General features: G+C 57.8%; 3 protein-coding genes across 3 annotated transcripts; 1 reads left to right on the forward strand and 2 right to left on the reverse strand.

Annotated features, from left to right (window-relative positions):
- Positions 1 to 950: 950 nt before the first annotated feature.
- On the forward strand, positions 951 to 2859 carry COL26b_000288 (uncharacterized protein; the record flags this gene model as incomplete). Its single annotated transcript, XM_053173258.1, has 3 exons — positions 951 to 1521; positions 1576 to 2585; positions 2683 to 2859. The coding sequence occupies 3 exons, from the start codon at positions 951 to 953 to the stop codon at positions 2857 to 2859; spliced, it is 1758 nt and encodes a 585-aa protein (XP_053042964.1).
- A 730-nt stretch (positions 2860 to 3589) lies between these two features.
- On the reverse strand, positions 3590 to 4455 carry COL26b_000289 (uncharacterized protein; the record flags this gene model as incomplete). Its single annotated transcript, XM_053173259.1, has 2 exons — positions 3590 to 4370; positions 4430 to 4455. The coding sequence occupies 2 exons, from the start codon at positions 4453 to 4455 to the stop codon at positions 3590 to 3592; spliced, it is 807 nt and encodes a 268-aa protein (XP_053042965.1).
- A 3563-nt stretch (positions 4456 to 8018) lies between these two features.
- On the reverse strand, positions 8019 to 10128 carry COL26b_000290 (uncharacterized protein; the record flags this gene model as incomplete). The annotated part of the gene is made up of 3 exons (XM_053173260.1): positions 8019 to 8781; positions 8914 to 9285; positions 9344 to 10128. The coding sequence occupies 3 exons, from the start codon at positions 10126 to 10128 to the stop codon at positions 8019 to 8021; spliced, it is 1920 nt and encodes a 639-aa protein (XP_053042966.1).
- Between the last annotated feature and the right edge of the window lie 7541 nt (positions 10129 to 17669).

The following is a 17669-nucleotide window of genomic DNA, read 5'->3' on the forward strand; positions in this document are numbered from 1 at the left end:
GCTTACTGCTGCGGGAGTTTCTCCGGGGGATTGGGGGGGTTCTTATTGCTCGATAGCAAGTTGCCATATGCGTCGACAAAAGGACTGGTCCGCGTGAGGCAGTAGAATTTTGCGAGTCGGGCCCAGGGGCTGGTAAAGTTAGAGCAAATGTCGCGGATCGTGGTGCACAGCGCCCTAGAAATGTCAAAGTGCTAATGGAGCCCGTTGCGCTGCGCTGGCCGTTGCGCTGGCTGGCTGTTGCGCTCCATGCTGCTAGTGCTGTCCACGGGTGTGCTGTATCTGCTGGACACCTGCCACTCGCAATGGACCGCACTGCCCCTGCTTCTCCAATATTTGCATAATACGTCAGGATGCATAGCTCCATGCTCGGGCCAATCGGGAGGCTTTGTGCCCCACGCTTGTGGCTTGTGGCTGACCAGGCCTGGAACCCCTCCGTCCCTCCTTTCGTCACCCGGCAAAGAATTCCAGAAGGATTGCGGCGGCTGGTCGGAGGGTCGGAGGGAGGGACTTGAAGACCGGTGCCCCCCATTCTTTTTTTCTTTGCCCCGCGATGCAGTGCGGCAAAAGAGTCATCATTTTTTGATTAGCAACTCGGTCAGCCGTTTTTGTACCAGGCATTCGCGAGGACCCGACGCCTCAGAGACCACACGACCACCACTGGCTGCTCAAGCTCGTATAATGTGCTTGTCATAACCAGTCGCTCTTCTCGCGGATTCCGCGACCATTTCTTCTGTCTCAATAATACCACCTCCATTGACCGACTTCGCCACTGCTTCCCGTCGTTGCTGATATACTTCGCGCTGCCCGTCGCTGAAACTGTGAAGAGCACTGAACTTTGACCAAGTTTGCAGTCTCACACTCTGACTATTTCCGGCGTACACTGCGCCTTAATCTCGCATGCGATCGCACCGGAAAAGTATGATAGTCGTCGTCTCCCACAGGTAGCAGTCATGGACGCCGATAGCGACGACCCGCGCGACGATGAGCTCAGCTCTCTCCACGCCATCTTCCCCGAACTCGAGCCCGATGACCAGAACCCGTACTCCTTCTCCATCGAGCTCCCCGTCCACCCTGCGAAGCCCGTAACCGTCACCTTCCCGGCCGCCTCGAACGCCGACGTTCCCGTTGCGGCGCAAATCCCCGGCGTCGAGCCCCGCGTCGAATCCCACGAGCTGTTCCACCTGCCATCCGTCGTTGTCCGCATATCTTTGCCACAGGGCTATCCCTCAGAGAAGCCGCCGAGTGTCAGCATAAGCACGTCGCCACCATGGCTGTCGAAGGAGGCCACCAGGAAACTGGAGGATGACGGCCCGCGGTTGTGGGAGGAAATGGGCAGGGACATGGTCGCCTTCACGTACATTGATCATGTGCAACAGGCCGCCGACGACGTGTTTGGCATGGTGGACGGGAACGGAGCGCTGGAGATTGACCCGCTTCACAAGATCGCCGTTTTGGACTACGACATCGAGGCTACTCGGGCCGCGTTTGCAAAAGAGACCTTTGACTGCGGCGTCTGTTTAGGTGCGCTTGTCCCTCCCCGAGGCCGTCGACGCGCCGGCGCTAACGTTTGAACAGATCCCAAGAAGGGTTCAGTCTGCCACAAGATGCTCGACTGCGGGCACATTTTCTGTACCCAATGCTTACAGGAGTTCTACGATAATGCCATCACAGAAGGAGACTTGGCCACCGTTCGCTGTCTTGCCCCGAACTGTGCAAAGGAGCGCGCGGAGACGCAAAGCGCCTCGGGGAGAACGAAGAAGCGCAAGGTCAAAACCGCCATCAGCCCGAGTGAATTGCTACAGATGGGCCTGTCCCAAGACACGGTAACCCGCTACGTGACGCTCAAGTACAAGAACGAGCTGGAGTCGGACAAGAACACCATTTACTGCCCTCGATCATGGTGCAACGGAGCTGCGAGGTCGAAGAAACACAGGAAGCCAGACGGCCTGGAGGACGTGGAAAGCTCTGACGAGGAGACGGACGAGGAAGGCCAGGGAACTGACGGGAAGCAAAAGACGAAAAAGACGTTTGACGTCGGCGACCTCTTGGCCATCTGCGAAGACTGCGGCTTCGCCTTCTGCAGTCGCTGCTTCCAGTCGTGGCACGGGGAGTTCTTCCGCTGCACGCCCAAGCGCGACAAGGAGGAGATGACGGCCGAGGAGCAGGCGTCGATCGACTACATCAACCTACACACGACGCCGTGTCCGACCTGCGGCGTCCCGGCGCAGAAGACACACGGCTGCAACCACATGATCTGCTTCCGCTGCGCCTCCCACTTTTGCTACCTCTGCTCCGCCTGGCTCGACCCGCGGAATCCCTATGCGCACTTCAACGAGCAGCCCAACGGGAAGTTCACCTCGTGCTACATGCGGTTGTGGGAGCTCGAAGGCGGAGACGGCGATGATGTGGATGTCGGGTTCGCTGGCGGCAGGCAGCAGCAGCAGCAGGCTCCGCAGCCCGTCGAGGTGATTGATATCGTTCCCGAGATCGAGGAGCCCGACGACACCGAGTCGGAGGATGAGGCGGACAACGCTGTCCAGGAACCACGGCCTCCAGCAGGCGGTGTTGCGCGGGAGGGGCCACTCGTTCTTCGCATCGGGGCTGACCCAGCGCCCCGAGGGGGGCGAGGGGGAGCTGCCGCCGGCATAGGCCAGGGCCCTATCCCGCCCGCTGCTCCGATAGCACCAGCACCACCGGCCCGCCGAGGAGGTCATCAACCGCGAGGCGGACGCGGTCGAGGGAATAGGGGTGCCATGGACGGTCGAGGAGGTCGTCGGCAGAATCAACAGAGGAACCCGAACCAGAACCAGGCCCAGCGGGTGCCTGTTGCAGGAGGCGGAAATGGCGCTGCAGGAGTAATCGGCGATGGGGAACTCGACCCCCAGCACGAGGCTTGGATACGGCATTTTGTTCAGATGGCGTTGATGGATGAGGAAGACAGCGATGACGATTCATGATAGAACGGGGTAGGAGTATTTGCACATACCAGACCTCAGAGATGTCCGCAGAGACTGGAACTGATTACTATGAGGGAAGGCATGTAAGCCGTAGCGAATTATTGCATAGGACTAGAGCATGATGAATACTTGCACCATTGAGCTGGTATACGATAATAATCCTAGGCGACCCGGTACGTGTGGCCATGTAGAAGTGCTGGACTGCTTTCACATCGGCAAAGCCTGGTTAACACATTTTTAATACCACGAGCCACGTCTTTCCCGCTGTAGATGAAGCCCACTTTGCGCAGCCGTACTCATCTTTACAGACAGACGGGGCAGCCCGCCCTCCTTGTGTCATTTGGAACTAAGGTCTGCTACCGGTCTCATTGCAGATGGGCACCAGTGCAACGCTCCCAACGAGAACACCATAACCTTTGGCATGCATCCAGGTTTGCTGAAATCGCAGCAAGATCATGTTCAACCTCGGATGAGGTAAGCCGAGCAAGTCACAGCCTCAATCAAACCGCTCCAGAGATGTGATGACTACACGGTCAGGGGGATCGACCCAATGCCGCTCAAATTGTTTCGGTCATAAATCATAGACACCTCTTCTGAAAGACCACCGGACAAGACCGATGAACGCCTTTGTGCTACTCATCGCCGCTGTCAGAAGAATCCCCAGATTCATCTGCCTCCTCACCACCACCACCTGCAGCCTTGGCCTCCTTCGCCTTGGCTCGCTTCCTCAACTTCTTCGCCCTATTCAGCCTCTTCTTCTTCTCCTTCAGCGCCTCCTCCTTGCCCATCTTCGCTTGCGCCGCCTCCTCGGCCTTCTTCTTCTTCTCCCGCTCCTTCATCCTCAGCGCGATCCTCTTCTTCTTCCCCGGCCGCCTCCTCCGCGCCGCCTCCTCGTCCTCACCTCCTTTTTCTGCCTTTTTCGTCTTGCCGGGGATCGTCGTCACGCGCCACGGCATCTCCATCCCCCACCACCTCTGCTTCGCCCGCTCCAGCACGTCCTCCCCCGACACCGCCGCGGCCGCGAACTCCTCCCTCGCCGCCGCCGACGCCTCTTCCGCGACGTAGTACGACAGCGGCCTCTTGCGGACCATGTCGCCGTCGCCCTCCATCGCGCGCTCGTCCTCGTCGACGAGCGCGATCTTGGTCGCCGGCGCGGTGGAGAACAGGCGGAACTCGAACTCCTCGGGCTCGGCCGGTTCGTCTGCTGCGGCATCTCCCATCGCGGCGTCCTCCTCTTCCGTCGTCTTGTCGGCGGCATTCTTCTTCGGCGTCGGCGCAGGTTGTTCGAGGCTGCCCAGGTCGATCATGCCCGCCATGCGGGCGTGCAGCTTCGCCAGCAGCTCCGCATCCTGCTCGTCGTCGCGGACCGGCGCCTCGTCTTCCGAGTCGGACTGCAGGTCTTGCCTCCGGACCCTAACCACCCCAACAACAGTCAGCGTCGCGTTCAAGAGTCGAAGCACCGGGCGACGAACCTCTTTGCGTCCGGGAGCTCAAACATGGTTGCTGGGTGCTTTGTGTGTTCCCTTCGGTGTGTGTCTCGTGCAGAAAACAACGATTGCCGGCCGGTGGTCCCGTGTTTGTGTTGCGTCGTGGGTATTTCGATCGTCACCCCTAGAACGGCGTCCGAGCAGGAGCTATTGAATTTCTTCCCGACCGAAAGGTGCGGCTGAACAGCGGAATGGGACCGCCGACCGTCGCACCCCAATTGGCGTCTCCAATTGAGATTTTTCGCTTCGCTAAAAGTGGGAATAACGGAGTTGGCTTATCTTATCGCCCACAGCGCGGGGACCACCCGGGCAGCCAGCTCTCCACCAGCAGTGACAAGATGCCGAGGCATGTCTGGCGAAACCGATCAAGAGTATTTAGCCCACCTTGACCTCTCCCTCCCTTCACCAACAGGATTGCCCGTCTCAGTTTCCCGTGGAATATTTATTGTAGTGGTTGTTGAGTGGCAGTTGATGTGGACACACGACGAGAATCCTACGGCCGTAAAAGCCACCACGCATAGAAGAAACGCTACGGACGCAGGTAGACACAACGCAGCAGCCCCTCCTCCCCTCCGGCTGCCACAACATGTCAAAGCAAGCTGCACTGCAACTCAAATCCGAGCCCTGGGATGTATGACAACAACGTGGCCACCGTCCTCGTTTCTTTACTGATATACTGTCTCACATCCAAACCACATGGCAGCCGCATCCCTTCCGCTCCGCTGCCTTGGCGTCCAGCCCCGGCGAGTTCAGCTCAGCTCTTCAGGGGAGGGGTGTCAGTCCTCAACGCCATGTTAGTAGGTGAGGGGCGGGCCGGGGTTCGGGTGGCTGCTTGCCTGCTTGCTTGCTTTCCCTTCCTGCTTGGAGATTTACGACGAACTCCCCGAAGGAAGAACCACTGTCCCAACGCGCCGGTTCCGTGGTGTGTGATGTGCATGGCTTGCTTGTTCCTCGTCGCGTTGGTTCCCCTTCCTTCTGACCACGAACACCCTTGTCCACCCCTCATCTCCCTTGACAGGAAGTGTGGGTGGTGTGGGTTACGTGTGTTGGTGCACCTTTGACAGGTGACGGATCGTCATCATCACCAAATTCGGGGCGGACCCTCCCCTGCCTACCCGATCCCTCGGGCCCGAGCAGAGAAGCAAATCTCCCAATCCGACCTCTTGGTAAAATGAGAACGAAGAAAAAGCAGAACCAACGGGAAATACGCCGCCCTCACACATTGACACACGCCCCTCTTTGTTCCTCCGAGCCCCGCCAGTGATGAATGATTCCGCTCCCATTCAGCTGAGGAGCAGTTCGTACTACTTGCCCAAAAAAGCGCCGAAACGGGCATCCCGCTCGCTACGCCCCGTTGGACCGTTGGAGGTCTGTGGCTTACCGCGATGCAACGTCCAACGACGCGCAAGCGGCCTGCTGTCCCTTCCTCCGCAGCAGGAGCGTAGCCTGCGCTGTCCCCCTCCCTCTCTCCTCAAAACAGGGGGCAGGAAGGGGAAGACAGCGAAGTGGGTGGGTTCTTGATCCATGGAGTGAATCCTACGGGAGATGGGAACAAGAGGAGTACAGGAAGAGGAGGGGAACGAACCAACAGCACGACGAAACAGTGACAAACCATGCAAGATAAAACGCAACGCACACCATACAACGACGACATATACGATCTCCGGTGCATTGGTTCCCACCGCACGTGGGGTCTCCCGCTCCGCGCCGGCCACCGCCGCCGCCGCCGGCAACGCCAACGCCAACAAACGGCGCCAGGCTAGTCTGCCCAGACTATTGGAAGAGGGAGGGAGGGAGGGGGGTGGGTGCGGCGAGCGTAACGGTATGTAAGGCAAGGTGACGAGGTGAGATGAGATGACGATGCGCCTCCGCCGTTGGTGCGCGTGAGCGACCAACGTGCTATGCTGTGTTTGTGTGAGTGGGAACCCGCCCAACCTTGCGAACGCCCGGCGAGGCAGGCAAGGTAATTTTAGGAGCCAAAGGGAGGGAGGCTAGAACCGGGTCAGACGCAAGCACACAATGGACGAAAGTACCTCGTGGGGTTTTGCTTGCGGTTGGCGTTTGTGTTGTGTACCAACAGAACTCGAGGTTGTTAATAATACATAGCCCTGCCTGCCCTTCTCGTACCCGGGTCCGGTCCCCCCTCTCTCGCACTACACCGATACACACGATAATCCCCAATACGAGCTTCTTGTTTCTCCAGGCGGGGAAAAGTTGAAGTGGGCTGAGAGGGGCGGCAGCAGGAAAACATGCGATGGGGAGAAAAGCTTTGGTCTCTGTCTCATCGCTTTGCGCATTTTCTGGGCATTTTTTTCTCTTCTCTCTGTCTCACTAAAAAGAGGATCACTTCTTCTTATTCCTTCTCTTTCCTCCTCCCTCCTCCTCCCTTCCCCCATCTAAGTTGAAAAGTAAAACAAGCCAGCCTAATCCAAATTTCCCTCCACCGAAGTTTGCGCGCACGCATAACATAACAATGTAGGTCGCCGCCGTCGTGCGAGCAACATTGGAACCCAAAAACGAGACGAGGCCAAGCCAAACAAAAAGGCGAAGCCAATCCACCCATTCCCAACCGACCAAAAAAACAAAAACCAACATGACTGCCCACACCGTCTCGTCTTCACCGCCTGCCCCGGGTCTCGAAAGTTACCAGTAGGTTGGGTCGCTCCCGTGCTGAACAAATCAGCTGAACGCTCGGCCATCCCTGGCGTTCGGGTGGCGGAACTCAACCGCCGCAGCGGGATGAGGCTCTTTTCTGGACGTCGTGCCATCCCAGGCTTAGAAGACTTTATCTCTCTCTCCCCTCAACACCACAAAATACCGCCATCGTCGGCGCACTCCAGAAATCAAAAGAGGATGCCGGTTTGAAGACCACAATGCCTTTCATTGCTTTCCTTGCCCCGATACCCGGCGCTCGACGCGTCCCAAAAAATATAAAGGAAAGTAAAATACCATACACATCGTAATGTAACCCGCCCTCCCAATGTCGCAGCACGGCCCGGAGCCGGTGATACAAGCGTCCGGCCAGAGCATCCGACGTCAATGCTATCCTCCGTGTGGTATCGAAATGCCCAGCCACTAGACAATGCCCGTCTCTTGACGCCGATCTCGACCATCTCGTTGCTGCGCCTACCCAATTATGCTCGGGTCCGGTCTGTCATGAAACATAAAAATAAAAAAGGGACGTTGCCGATGCCGAGCTGATGGTGTGGGGGAGAAGCCCGCCGGGGCCCAAGGTCCATCGCATCCTACAATGGACTGAAACCCCCGTTTGTTTGGAACTCCTTAGCTTCGTCATGGCCTCAAAGAACTGAAACTTCTCGCCGACACAAGAAAAAACAAAGCAAATAACATCCCAAACTCAAATCCGAACCGCAATCACTCTCTGTCTCTCCTAGGCCTCGAATCGAAGGGTATGATGGTACACAGTCAGGGGCCGTCGTGCCAGGGTAGGAAACAGCCTAGGCCAAAGGACTTGTTTCCGCCAGTCTGGTCACGCCCGGCCCGAACCTATTATTGTTTCTCGAAGTTGGGGAACGAATGGCGTAACCCAGCCGCCAAACAATTATGCGCACAGCTAATTAGTGTTCCAGGAGTAGTGGTTCATGCCGTCAAAGGAACCCCGGTGTGCGCTGCTGTATGATCCAGGTGCTGGAGGGGCTACGGCCTCCTGCTTGGTTGACGGCGCTGAACCTCCGCTGGCGTATTGGTCGGGGAAGGCGTACGGCCGTCCCTCGCCGCTGGTGTAGGCAACGGTCGAGGCGGGCTCGCCGGCTGTTGTTGTCCACGAGCTCGCGGGAGGGTAGTAGTCTCGGGCGGGACCGGGGTGGGAGGCAGCAGGCTCCTGCTTGTAGGCAGGTGGCGGGATCTCGCTGGCGTTGCTGCCGACGGCTCCGTACGACGAGCCGTATCGGTATTCGGGCGACGACTCGTTGGGAAGAGAGCCGGTGCTGTGGATGGAAGGGACACTCGCGTGCCTGGGGCTCTTGGTGGGCCTCGGGTTGTCGACGTATCTTGGGACGTTCAGCGCATTGTCCGAGCTCGCCATCGCAGTCGTCGAAACGGAGAGGGGAGGCGGGGCGGTAGTGCTCTGGACGTACGCATATTGGGTCCTGATAGGGGGCTGCTGCTGCTCGTTTGCTACCAACGACAGCTGGACCGATGGCATTGATGTTTGGAGAGGCATGTCTTGCGGTTCAGCACTGAAGCTGGTTCCGCCCGAGAGAGGGACCTTATGGTAAGGCTCTCCTGCCATGGAGGTCGCCGGGTAGCCTCCCGAGCCGGACGGTGGCAGTTGAGACATGGACACGGGGTTCGTGGAGCCCCAGTTAGGGTAGGAGCTGGAACGAGTCAGCGAGGTTCTTCTCTCAGGAGTCGGCGTTCATCAAGTGATGGACACGCACCAAGTCGACCGAGTGATCGACTTGGCAAGTCCAGGCGAAGAAATGGAGGGGTTGGCTGGGCGGGCTTACTTTGATCTCATAGCTGTCATCGGGGCTCCTGGCATCTTGGGCCCTCCGGCGCTGAAGGTGAAGGCGGAGCGGGGCATCTGCATATCCAACCCTCTTGCCTTGGCTTCTTGCGGCTTGACTGCCAACGGTCCTGCCACGATACCCAATCCGGTCTCGACCAAGGCCTGGCCTCTTGAGCCAGCGCTGGAGCCGAGCAGAGGAATCTCTTTCCTGGCTTGGAAGTTGCGCGGGCTGCGGCCACGCACAACGATGGGAGCCGTTGTCGATTCCGTAAGCACGACCTTGCTGCCGTTGGCCAGCGTGGCGACGACCTTGAGATGGAGCACGAAGTGCTGCTGCAGTTCCTTCCTTCTGCCGTTGTTCGCGGTAGCGCTGAACCAGAGTTAGTACGAAATCGTTCCTTTGTGCAAGTGTGCTCCAAGTTACTCACATTCTGAACTGCAATCGGCGCCACCCGATGGGGTATACGGCATATTCTCCATCGGCTTCGGAGCCGTCCTCTTGGAAGGGGATCAGGGGGAGTGATGCTGGCTCTTGGTCCGCGGTCTGGGAGATCTCGGGGGAGTTGGGTGGGGGCGTCTTCCAGGGAATGACGATGAGACGGACGGGATGGCCATCGACCGACTCGATAGCGGAGATGGTGACTTCGGTGTTGCTGACGGGAACAGTCTCGCCAGTCTCGGTGACGACCGAGAGCTGGCCGCGCGGGGTGATCAGAGAGCCGCTGATCTGGAAGAGGTTTCGTCGGTAGCAGGTAAGCTCGGGCTGGATGATGGTGCCGTCGTTGGTGTTGGTGGGCATCTCCGAGAGGAAGAACATTCCGTGGAGCTGGGCAGAGAGCTCCAGCTGCTGCATGCGCCCATGCTGGTCAAGAATCGTGTGCTTATCCTGCACTCTCTTGAAGGATAGCAGCTTGTGGTCGTGGTTCACCGTCAGCTTGGACCCGTCGTCCCTCAGATCCTGGACAATCTCCTGGTAAGGAGGCTGCTCGGTATGGGAGTACGGCCTCTTCAGGTTGGGGAAGCTGTGGTGGGAGGACAGGCTGGGATGCGCGTGCCTGTCGTACGCATCAGATTCATCCTGGGGGTAGCGACCGTACGGGTAGGAGCCGTGGTCTACGCTCGGGTGGTGGCTTCTTGGGCGGCCTGCGTGTGGCGAGTTGGCGGCATGGCCTCCGAGGCCGGAATCCAGGCTGTTGTTGAATCGAGACGCCATCTGGACGGGACTTCCATAGTTGGACCAAAGACTGGAATGCGCCGGCTCTTTCAACTCTGCCATGACGGGGTAGGTCACCGTGGTTGACATTAGAACATGCCCTTCTGGAGCGCTGCAGTCCTGTTCCAGACCCAAGCGCACACCTCTCCTTCACAAGATATGTGGTTTCTTGCTGGCGGGGATCAGCAAGGCATATACGAGATGTAGATGTTCAGCCGTGTGATGACCAAGGGAAGACGGCGGGAGGAGGGCGATGAGGACGGCCTTTTGTTTGGTGTCGAACAGTGATGGGCGAAGACTCGAGAAGATGCAGGAGATGCAAAGGTGAAGTTGAGGTTCAACGGACGACGGTCATGTTTAAGGTTGCAGGGACAGATGTATACTTGTATATGATGGGGTGGATGGGTAGCAGGAGGACGGTAGATGTTGGAGGGGGTGTCTGATGAAAATCTTCGGCACTGTTCTTGGGTGGATACTGGATGGGGCAGGGCTGGGGGAGGCCAGCCAAGGTCGAGTTTGTGTCGAGTCGAGTTGATGCGAGTCGGGGCGAGGGGAACAAGTCGAGGAGAACGACCTACCACCACGGCAAACGACGGGAGTCGATGTCTCGACGGGATGCTCCTACAATGGATGCGTGCTGGCTGGCAGCACCGACCCCGTCGACCACTTATTACTTGCGTGTACTGTATTGGAGTAGCAGCAGCAGCAGCATGTGTGGTTTGCGTGTCTGTCTGTCTTCTTCAGCGGCAGAAGCCAGCAGGAGAGGAGAGGTCACTAGTACAACGTAACGGCGTGTTCTTGGTCGACGACGGTCAGTGCATGCAACCATACTGGGAAGGAGAAGGGGAGCAGCGGGCGATCTGGTGAGCGGAAGAACAAGGCACGCAATGGAGCTACAGCGATGGGGGTATGCATGCGCCCTGCAGAGCGGCGACCAGGTTTAGGGAAATACCCTTCTTAGAAGGCGGCGCTATGGGGAAGGGGGGACGGCGAGAGGAGACAAGTCGTGGTCAGGACGAGGGGCGGCACTGAAACGGTTTGATAAGAGCAAACGAGCACAGTTCAGGATACCAGGTCCAGGTGCTTCAACTGCTGTTGCAGTATGCATGTACGAATAGTCTGTAGCTCACTCGAGCTTGGGTTTATGAAATTGCACATATCACACAGAGCATACGGCGGATACTGCGTACATGTTCTTCTTACCTGGGTATCCGTACCACAGATACACTTAAGTGAATGAGGGGGACGGGTCTCCGGGATTTAGGACATTGCGTCTTTGATGCTTATTCGTTGATGGCCCGCCGTCCTGATGTATTGTTTACTCGCTCACAATTTGCATCCATAGACACAAGAGTGAACAAACAGGCGTATCCAGCGGTCATCGTCGTCATGTACGAGACACACCACACGGGTCGAGTAGCCCCCAGCCGGACACTCAGTTTACGCTACTACAAGCTTCTCACTCTGCGCTCTCGCTTTCTATCTCCCTCGCACCTACGCGCGCACACACACACACCCATACACACACTCACAGAACACACCCCCGCTTCTGCCGGACGGCGCGAACGAGTGCCCTTGCACAAACTGACATTGCTAGCAGCGAGAGACATGGAAGAGAGTTGACGGCAAGCCTTCAGGGTTGGCACTTCTGACCCTGGTGAGCAGGGTGGCATGTGCGGTAAGTAGCTCCGTCGAGATGGAGGGACGGAGAAGAACCTGGCATGGATCGTACGGAGGCACGGGGGGCCATCTCTTGAGGAGGAAATCGCAGGCTGGAAGGGCTCCAAATCCCCTCGTGCCGGCCAATAGGTGACCCATGGCGTGCGGCCAGGGGTCGGTGGAGGGGGTAGGCCGATGAGGAAGACTAGACAGAGAATCCTCCGACGGCTCTCGTAGGCCAGCGGCCCATTTATTTTCTAGAAGACCGTTGGGCAGAGACGCCGATGAAGGGCAAAAACGGGAAAGGCGTGGGGACTAGGGGGTGTGAGAGAGGAGGGAGGGGAGGGGAGAGAATCGGTTCACGAGATTGCTAGAGACCGGGGGGGTTGAGTGAACTCGCTTGGGGCACACATCCATTTGGAAGCATCCCTGTCCGGGTATGGTGGAGTGGGCAGGCAATATTAAGAGAGGGTTAATATAATAGACACAGGCGCCTGACTGAGGCTTTTGCTTGCTGGCGGGCTGGTCAGCCAGAAGGCAATGTCTCTCTTTACCAGAGCCTGCGCTCGCCGACGAACGGCGAAGGAGGGGTGTGAGGGGCGTTGGATTCAGAAAAACAAGGCTGGTAACGGCGCGGTTCGTCCAAGCCTTAAGGCGTAGTCGCGACTTGCAAGTGCGGGTTTCTCATTGTTCGGGCTCTGCCGTCAAAAAATAAGTGCCATGACTCTCTTGATGGAGACCACGCGCAATAGCAAGCGCATGCAGGTTGACGGGTCGGGGCCGCGAGGAGGAGGAGGTTCTGCGAGACCACGAGAGAGAAGAGCGATGAATGAATGGATAACCCCTCACCACGATGGGGCGTGGCTGGGGGAAAATCGAAGGGACGGAGAAAAATAAAAATGGATGGCATAGACGATAGTTGGTATCTCTCTTGTCATGAGCGGTTGCATGGTGTCCTGGGAAGGGAAGGTAATAGAGGCGGTCGGGTCGGTCAAACGTGTCCAAGATGGCAAGTCTGGCATGGCTTGGTGGTCGGTATGGAGAATGGCATGCGTCTTCACGACTCGCGAGTCGCGATGCTGCTGGCGGTTGCGTCTCTCAAGGCCTCACTGCGCATGATTAGACTCATATGGAGATCCGTTATGACTTACATACATGGACGCTAGTGACCTTATGGGCCAGGCGTAATCTCCTGGCTCCTCTTCTCCCCCTCGTGGACGGCTCTTGCAAGTTGCGCGGACTGTGTTACCGTAACTGACAAGTGAGAGGGTTCAAGGTTGAACAGCTGCGACTGGATACAAGACAAGCCCAGCCTCTCCCGCCGGTGATCTGTGCCCGGTATGCGCGTGTGGCAGTGAGTCGTAAAAGTGGCAAGGTAGAGATGCAGGCAAGGCAAGGCAAGCCTCGGGGAATTGGAAGCAATGAGAAGAGAGCAATGCCATCCATACGCGAGAGCAAGACACACACCAGCAACAGAGAGTGCTGTAGAGGAGAGAAAAAAAAAAAATGGGCGAGGCACAGATGCGGAGGCGTGCAGGCATGTTCGTTGGAGGAGTTCCTGAAAGGGGAAGCTAACAGTCTGTGCCCGCACTCGGGCCAGGGGTCCGCAAAAATCGCAGGGTAGGTGGGAGGGCCACCTGGGTCCTGATCATGGCAGTTGATAGGCCGGACTTTGTGACGGTCCACGGGTGCCACATCGGGGGCGAGCAGGGCAGTCACCTCAGTCCAGGTAGTGTACGTACCGGGGCCGACGTCCACTTGTAAGGACAGGGAAGGAAAGAGGTCGACGTCGACAACGGGACTCGAGTCCTGTCCCCCCTCCCTCTCTTCCCCCCCGGTGTGGTCCCGCCGCCGCCGCCGCCCGCGCATACGCAGACGCAGACGCTGGAGGAAGCCGGAGGAGAGAGACAGACGGGAGTGTGTGTGAGTGAGAGAGAGCCGAAGTGCGCTACGGCACGCAGCCCACACATCTCTGTCAACTGAGGTGAGGAGGTGCCGTGTCCGGATTCCCACGAACCAGTCGCAACCCATCGCTGGCATCGAGCTGGCGCGGCGCAGCCAAGGCCCCCAAGCAAGGCACCTATCCATCGACCTGCCTCCATCTCCATAGTCTATAGCGATACCTTGCACATCTTGAAGTAGGTACGGAGTACTTACGGCTAGCAAAAGAGCGTACATATGTACTACGGTACCTACCGGCTTGCCCCTGGTCGTTTCCTGTATCGTCTTGCCTTGCCTCGTCCTGCTCGAGGCTCGGGTTTGTGCGCAAAATATCCGACCTTTGGATTGTTCTTCGAATCTCTTGGGTGTTTTGTTTGTTTCCTTCTTTCCCTTGGAACCCTCGTGCGGAAGGTGTCGGACGACCTGAAGGGACCTGGCCCATCATCTGTGCTCAGACTTGCAAATCCAGGCCACCCTTCCCTCCCCCCAAGCGAGGAAACTTGGAAAGGGGTTCCTGGGAAACCAAAAAAAGAGGCAACCCGTCTCATCATACACACAAAACTGGAGAAACACGTAATCTTGGCTCGTGTAGTCGACGACCGTGCTGTGCTGCCCTTTGTCCCAATTACGATGCCTTGACACGCAGTGTCAGCAACGAGGACCTTACATGATGGTGCTGCGCGGTTGAGGCACGGAAAAAGGGACGAGACGGGAAGAGGCGAGATGATACAGCCGACCTTGAATAAAGCCCGCCCATTATGAAATATACGTACACAAAGCCACAAGGCACTGCACGCCAGTCAGCATTGTCCTGGTTCTTCTGACAGAGGCGCCGTCTCACGCGCAATTGGGCCCGCGGCACAGTAGCAATGACTCCCGAGAAGCTTCGGCTGGCCAGTCGTCGAGCTTCCAGGTATTGAGTACTCGCAGCGTTGCAGCACAGATAGAGGAGCAAAAAGCAGTGCCAGTGGACGCGAGCCCCAGAAGCACCAGAAGCAGGAGCGACGGATCGCACGACCCATGGGAAGGCCATCCCGGGTTCCTATTCGTAGGTCTCTGGACGGGTGTGCAAGGTACCTGAGCAGCTTCCATGTACCGACATGGATGGATGGGGAGCTCTTTGCAGTCTTTGGTGTGGTGGTGGTGATGGTGGTGGTGGTAGACGGGTGACGGCGGTCGGTCAACCTCTACGCTACCTCACCACGCCTTGGCTTACCTACCTTGCCTTGCCTCGCCTTACAGCGAGCATACATGCGCTAGCAGACGGTTAGCATCAACGGCGTGCCCTGGAGGTGGACCTCGGCCGTTGACCTGGTCTTGGTGCCGCCAGTCCTGCTCTTCCAATTGTCTTGACTCTTGCTCGACTCTCGCTGCTTGTCCCGTCCTGGTCTTGGACACTGGGGGCGACTGCAAGGGAAGGGATCACGGCCGGGTGCATGCAGAGGACGCAGTAGCTGCAGGACGTTAGCTGCAGAAGCTTGGGGCCAACGGCTGCAGCGGCGGCCGAATATGGCTGCTGAGAAGTGTTAAGGGCTTGACTCTGGCCGGAGCGGTGGCCACATGGGCCAAGCAACTGACTGACTGCAGCCCGCGCCGTCTGTGGTCCTTCTGCGGTCTGCGGTGTGCGGCCGACCATCATCAGATGTCCACTTGCCTGTAGCAAGTAGGGCCCAGCTTGGCTAGCTATGCCGAGGGATGGGATGGAGGATGGGGGACGGGAGGAGATGGGACGAGCAGGCCGGACGACGCGATTGCCTGCATGATGATGCGGATGAGTCGAGTCGAGTCGCGCGCGCGCACCGTCTCCCGAGATGGAGATGGAGATGCGATCGGAGCATAGTCCGAGTACCTTAAGGTGAGGGGGACGTTGACGATTCGGCGGTGGACAGAAGCGGGCACGAGGGGGAATGACCCGGTCGGCTTACGTACATTTGCAGACTTATTGGAGACTCGGGGACTTGGGTGTCCAATGTCTCGCAACTCCCGAGTTCTCGCTGTATTGATTGATTGATTGATTGATTCGGATTGTATGCAGGTGCATTTGGTTGCCGGGGACATGTGCCTAAGTAAAGAAGCTGGCCGATAATTGAGGGTCTGGTAAGGTTGTTGTCGCATGGTTGCTTTACAGAGGGTTAATGAGTTACGGAGCAGCGAATGGCAACTATCGATAATAAATTTCCAGTTCCAAGGAAATGGCTATTAACAGTCGGGCCTTTGGACAAAGTAAGGCATCTTTACCTTGCAAGCTGCAGCGCCTCAGTCAATCGACAAGGAAGCCAGCGCATGCTTCGGGGATGTCGAGCCGTCTCGTTTTTCGCCAATCAAGACATACGAAAGCGACTCGCACAACCAACCGACATGGCGACTCCATCGCAGGAGGACAAAAAAAAAAAATAGATGGAGGGGAAGTCAAAGTGGTTTTTCACATCCGGGGCAGGCCCAGGCCCAGAGTTCAATCGTGATGAGGAGGAGAAACCAACGGTCTCGTCATGAGCAAGGTCAAGGTCAAGGTCTAGACAGACGGAACGTGTCCGGAGCAGGCCCAGGACAGAAGGGGCAAGAGCAAGAGCCATCTGCGAGCGCAAGTGCCACCGCAGGAACGACAAAGTGCAAAATTGAATGCAAAGTGCAAGTGCGAGTGCAACTGCCAATGCAAGTGCAGAGGACTACTCGGAGAGCGAGAGCAAGAGCAACGAAGGCAATAGCAAGAGAATGAGCAGGTGCCAGGAGTGTGCTCTTGCCGTACCTTGGGTAGGTATCGTAAGCAACAAGGTAAGGAAGGAAGGTAAGGTAGTGGATGGCACTGAACTGACACTGACATCTGCTGCTTCCCGACCCGAGACAGTCTCTTTCCTTCATGGTCACTCCCTCCTCCCGCTCTCCGAGTTGATGGTGTCGTCGTCGCCTCGCCAGCTCTTACTCTCGCTCTTACATTGCCTCGAGTTAACAGCCTTGAACCTTCCATTATCGGGTTGTCGGGGGAAAGGGCGGAAAAAGATGCAGGAGCACCGCCCCGGCGACCGACGGCGACCGGAAGCAGAATCATGAAAGCTCTCGCGTCTTGGAGACGACAAGCCCGGAGCCAAGTTTCCCATTCAAGGACCCTGTTGATGGCATTCCCCATCCCATCATCCACCATCCACCATCACACACTATCCACCCTCCACCCGACCTCATCATGATTGCCGCCTCGTGCCTTGGTGCCCTCGTTCCCCGTGGTCTGTCCACCATCAACACCCCCGTCGACACGCTACCCAAGTGCCCACGGTACCACGCTTCACCGACCCTTACCCAGGACAAGTTGAAGACCGATCGGGGGATAGAGACCGGGGGGACGGGGGAGAGGGAGGGGCACATGCCAAGGACTCAAGCAGGAGGTCGTCGACAAGCGGGGCAGGTCGCGATGCGTGCTGCGTGCGTGCCCTGTCTCGAAGTCGGGTTTCCCACTCGCAGCGCCTAATCCAGCGGTCTCCAGCGACTCCAGCAGCGCTTGGGGGGCCCATGTCCAGCCAAGTTGGACCACGTTCAGGGCCTCATCCCCGTCGTCCAGCGGGTTTCAAGGCGCAGACGTGGTGCAGAGTCGCTGGAGAAATACAGTGTCCCCTCACAGTGCGCAGGGCCGATATTAAACCCGCAGCGACTAACAGAGGAATTGAAAACTCAAAATTATGCCAGACAGGGTTGGCCGGGGCTAAGATGCCTGGCACGTCTGCTTTCCCTGCGCGACGAGCCGGGGCACTGATTCAATCCCGTCGTCAAGCCAGCCAATCGTCGCTCTCCGCCGCCGGCTCCACCTCCCACTTTCTCCTTTCAACCTCCCACTGCTGCCCAGTATTCTGCCCAGGCAGGGACGTAGACGGGTCCTGTGGCACTGTGCCTCTCCCCTTCTCCATTGGACCATGGGCCATACGCAGTAGGTTGGAGTCGACCTCCAATTGCTT

This window comes from Colletotrichum chrysophilum, assembly GCF_026319265.1.
Source record: "Colletotrichum chrysophilum strain AFK26 chromosome Unknown scaffold_1, whole genome shotgun sequence".
Taxonomy (NCBI): Eukaryota; Fungi; Ascomycota; class Sordariomycetes; order Glomerellales; family Glomerellaceae; genus Colletotrichum; species Colletotrichum chrysophilum.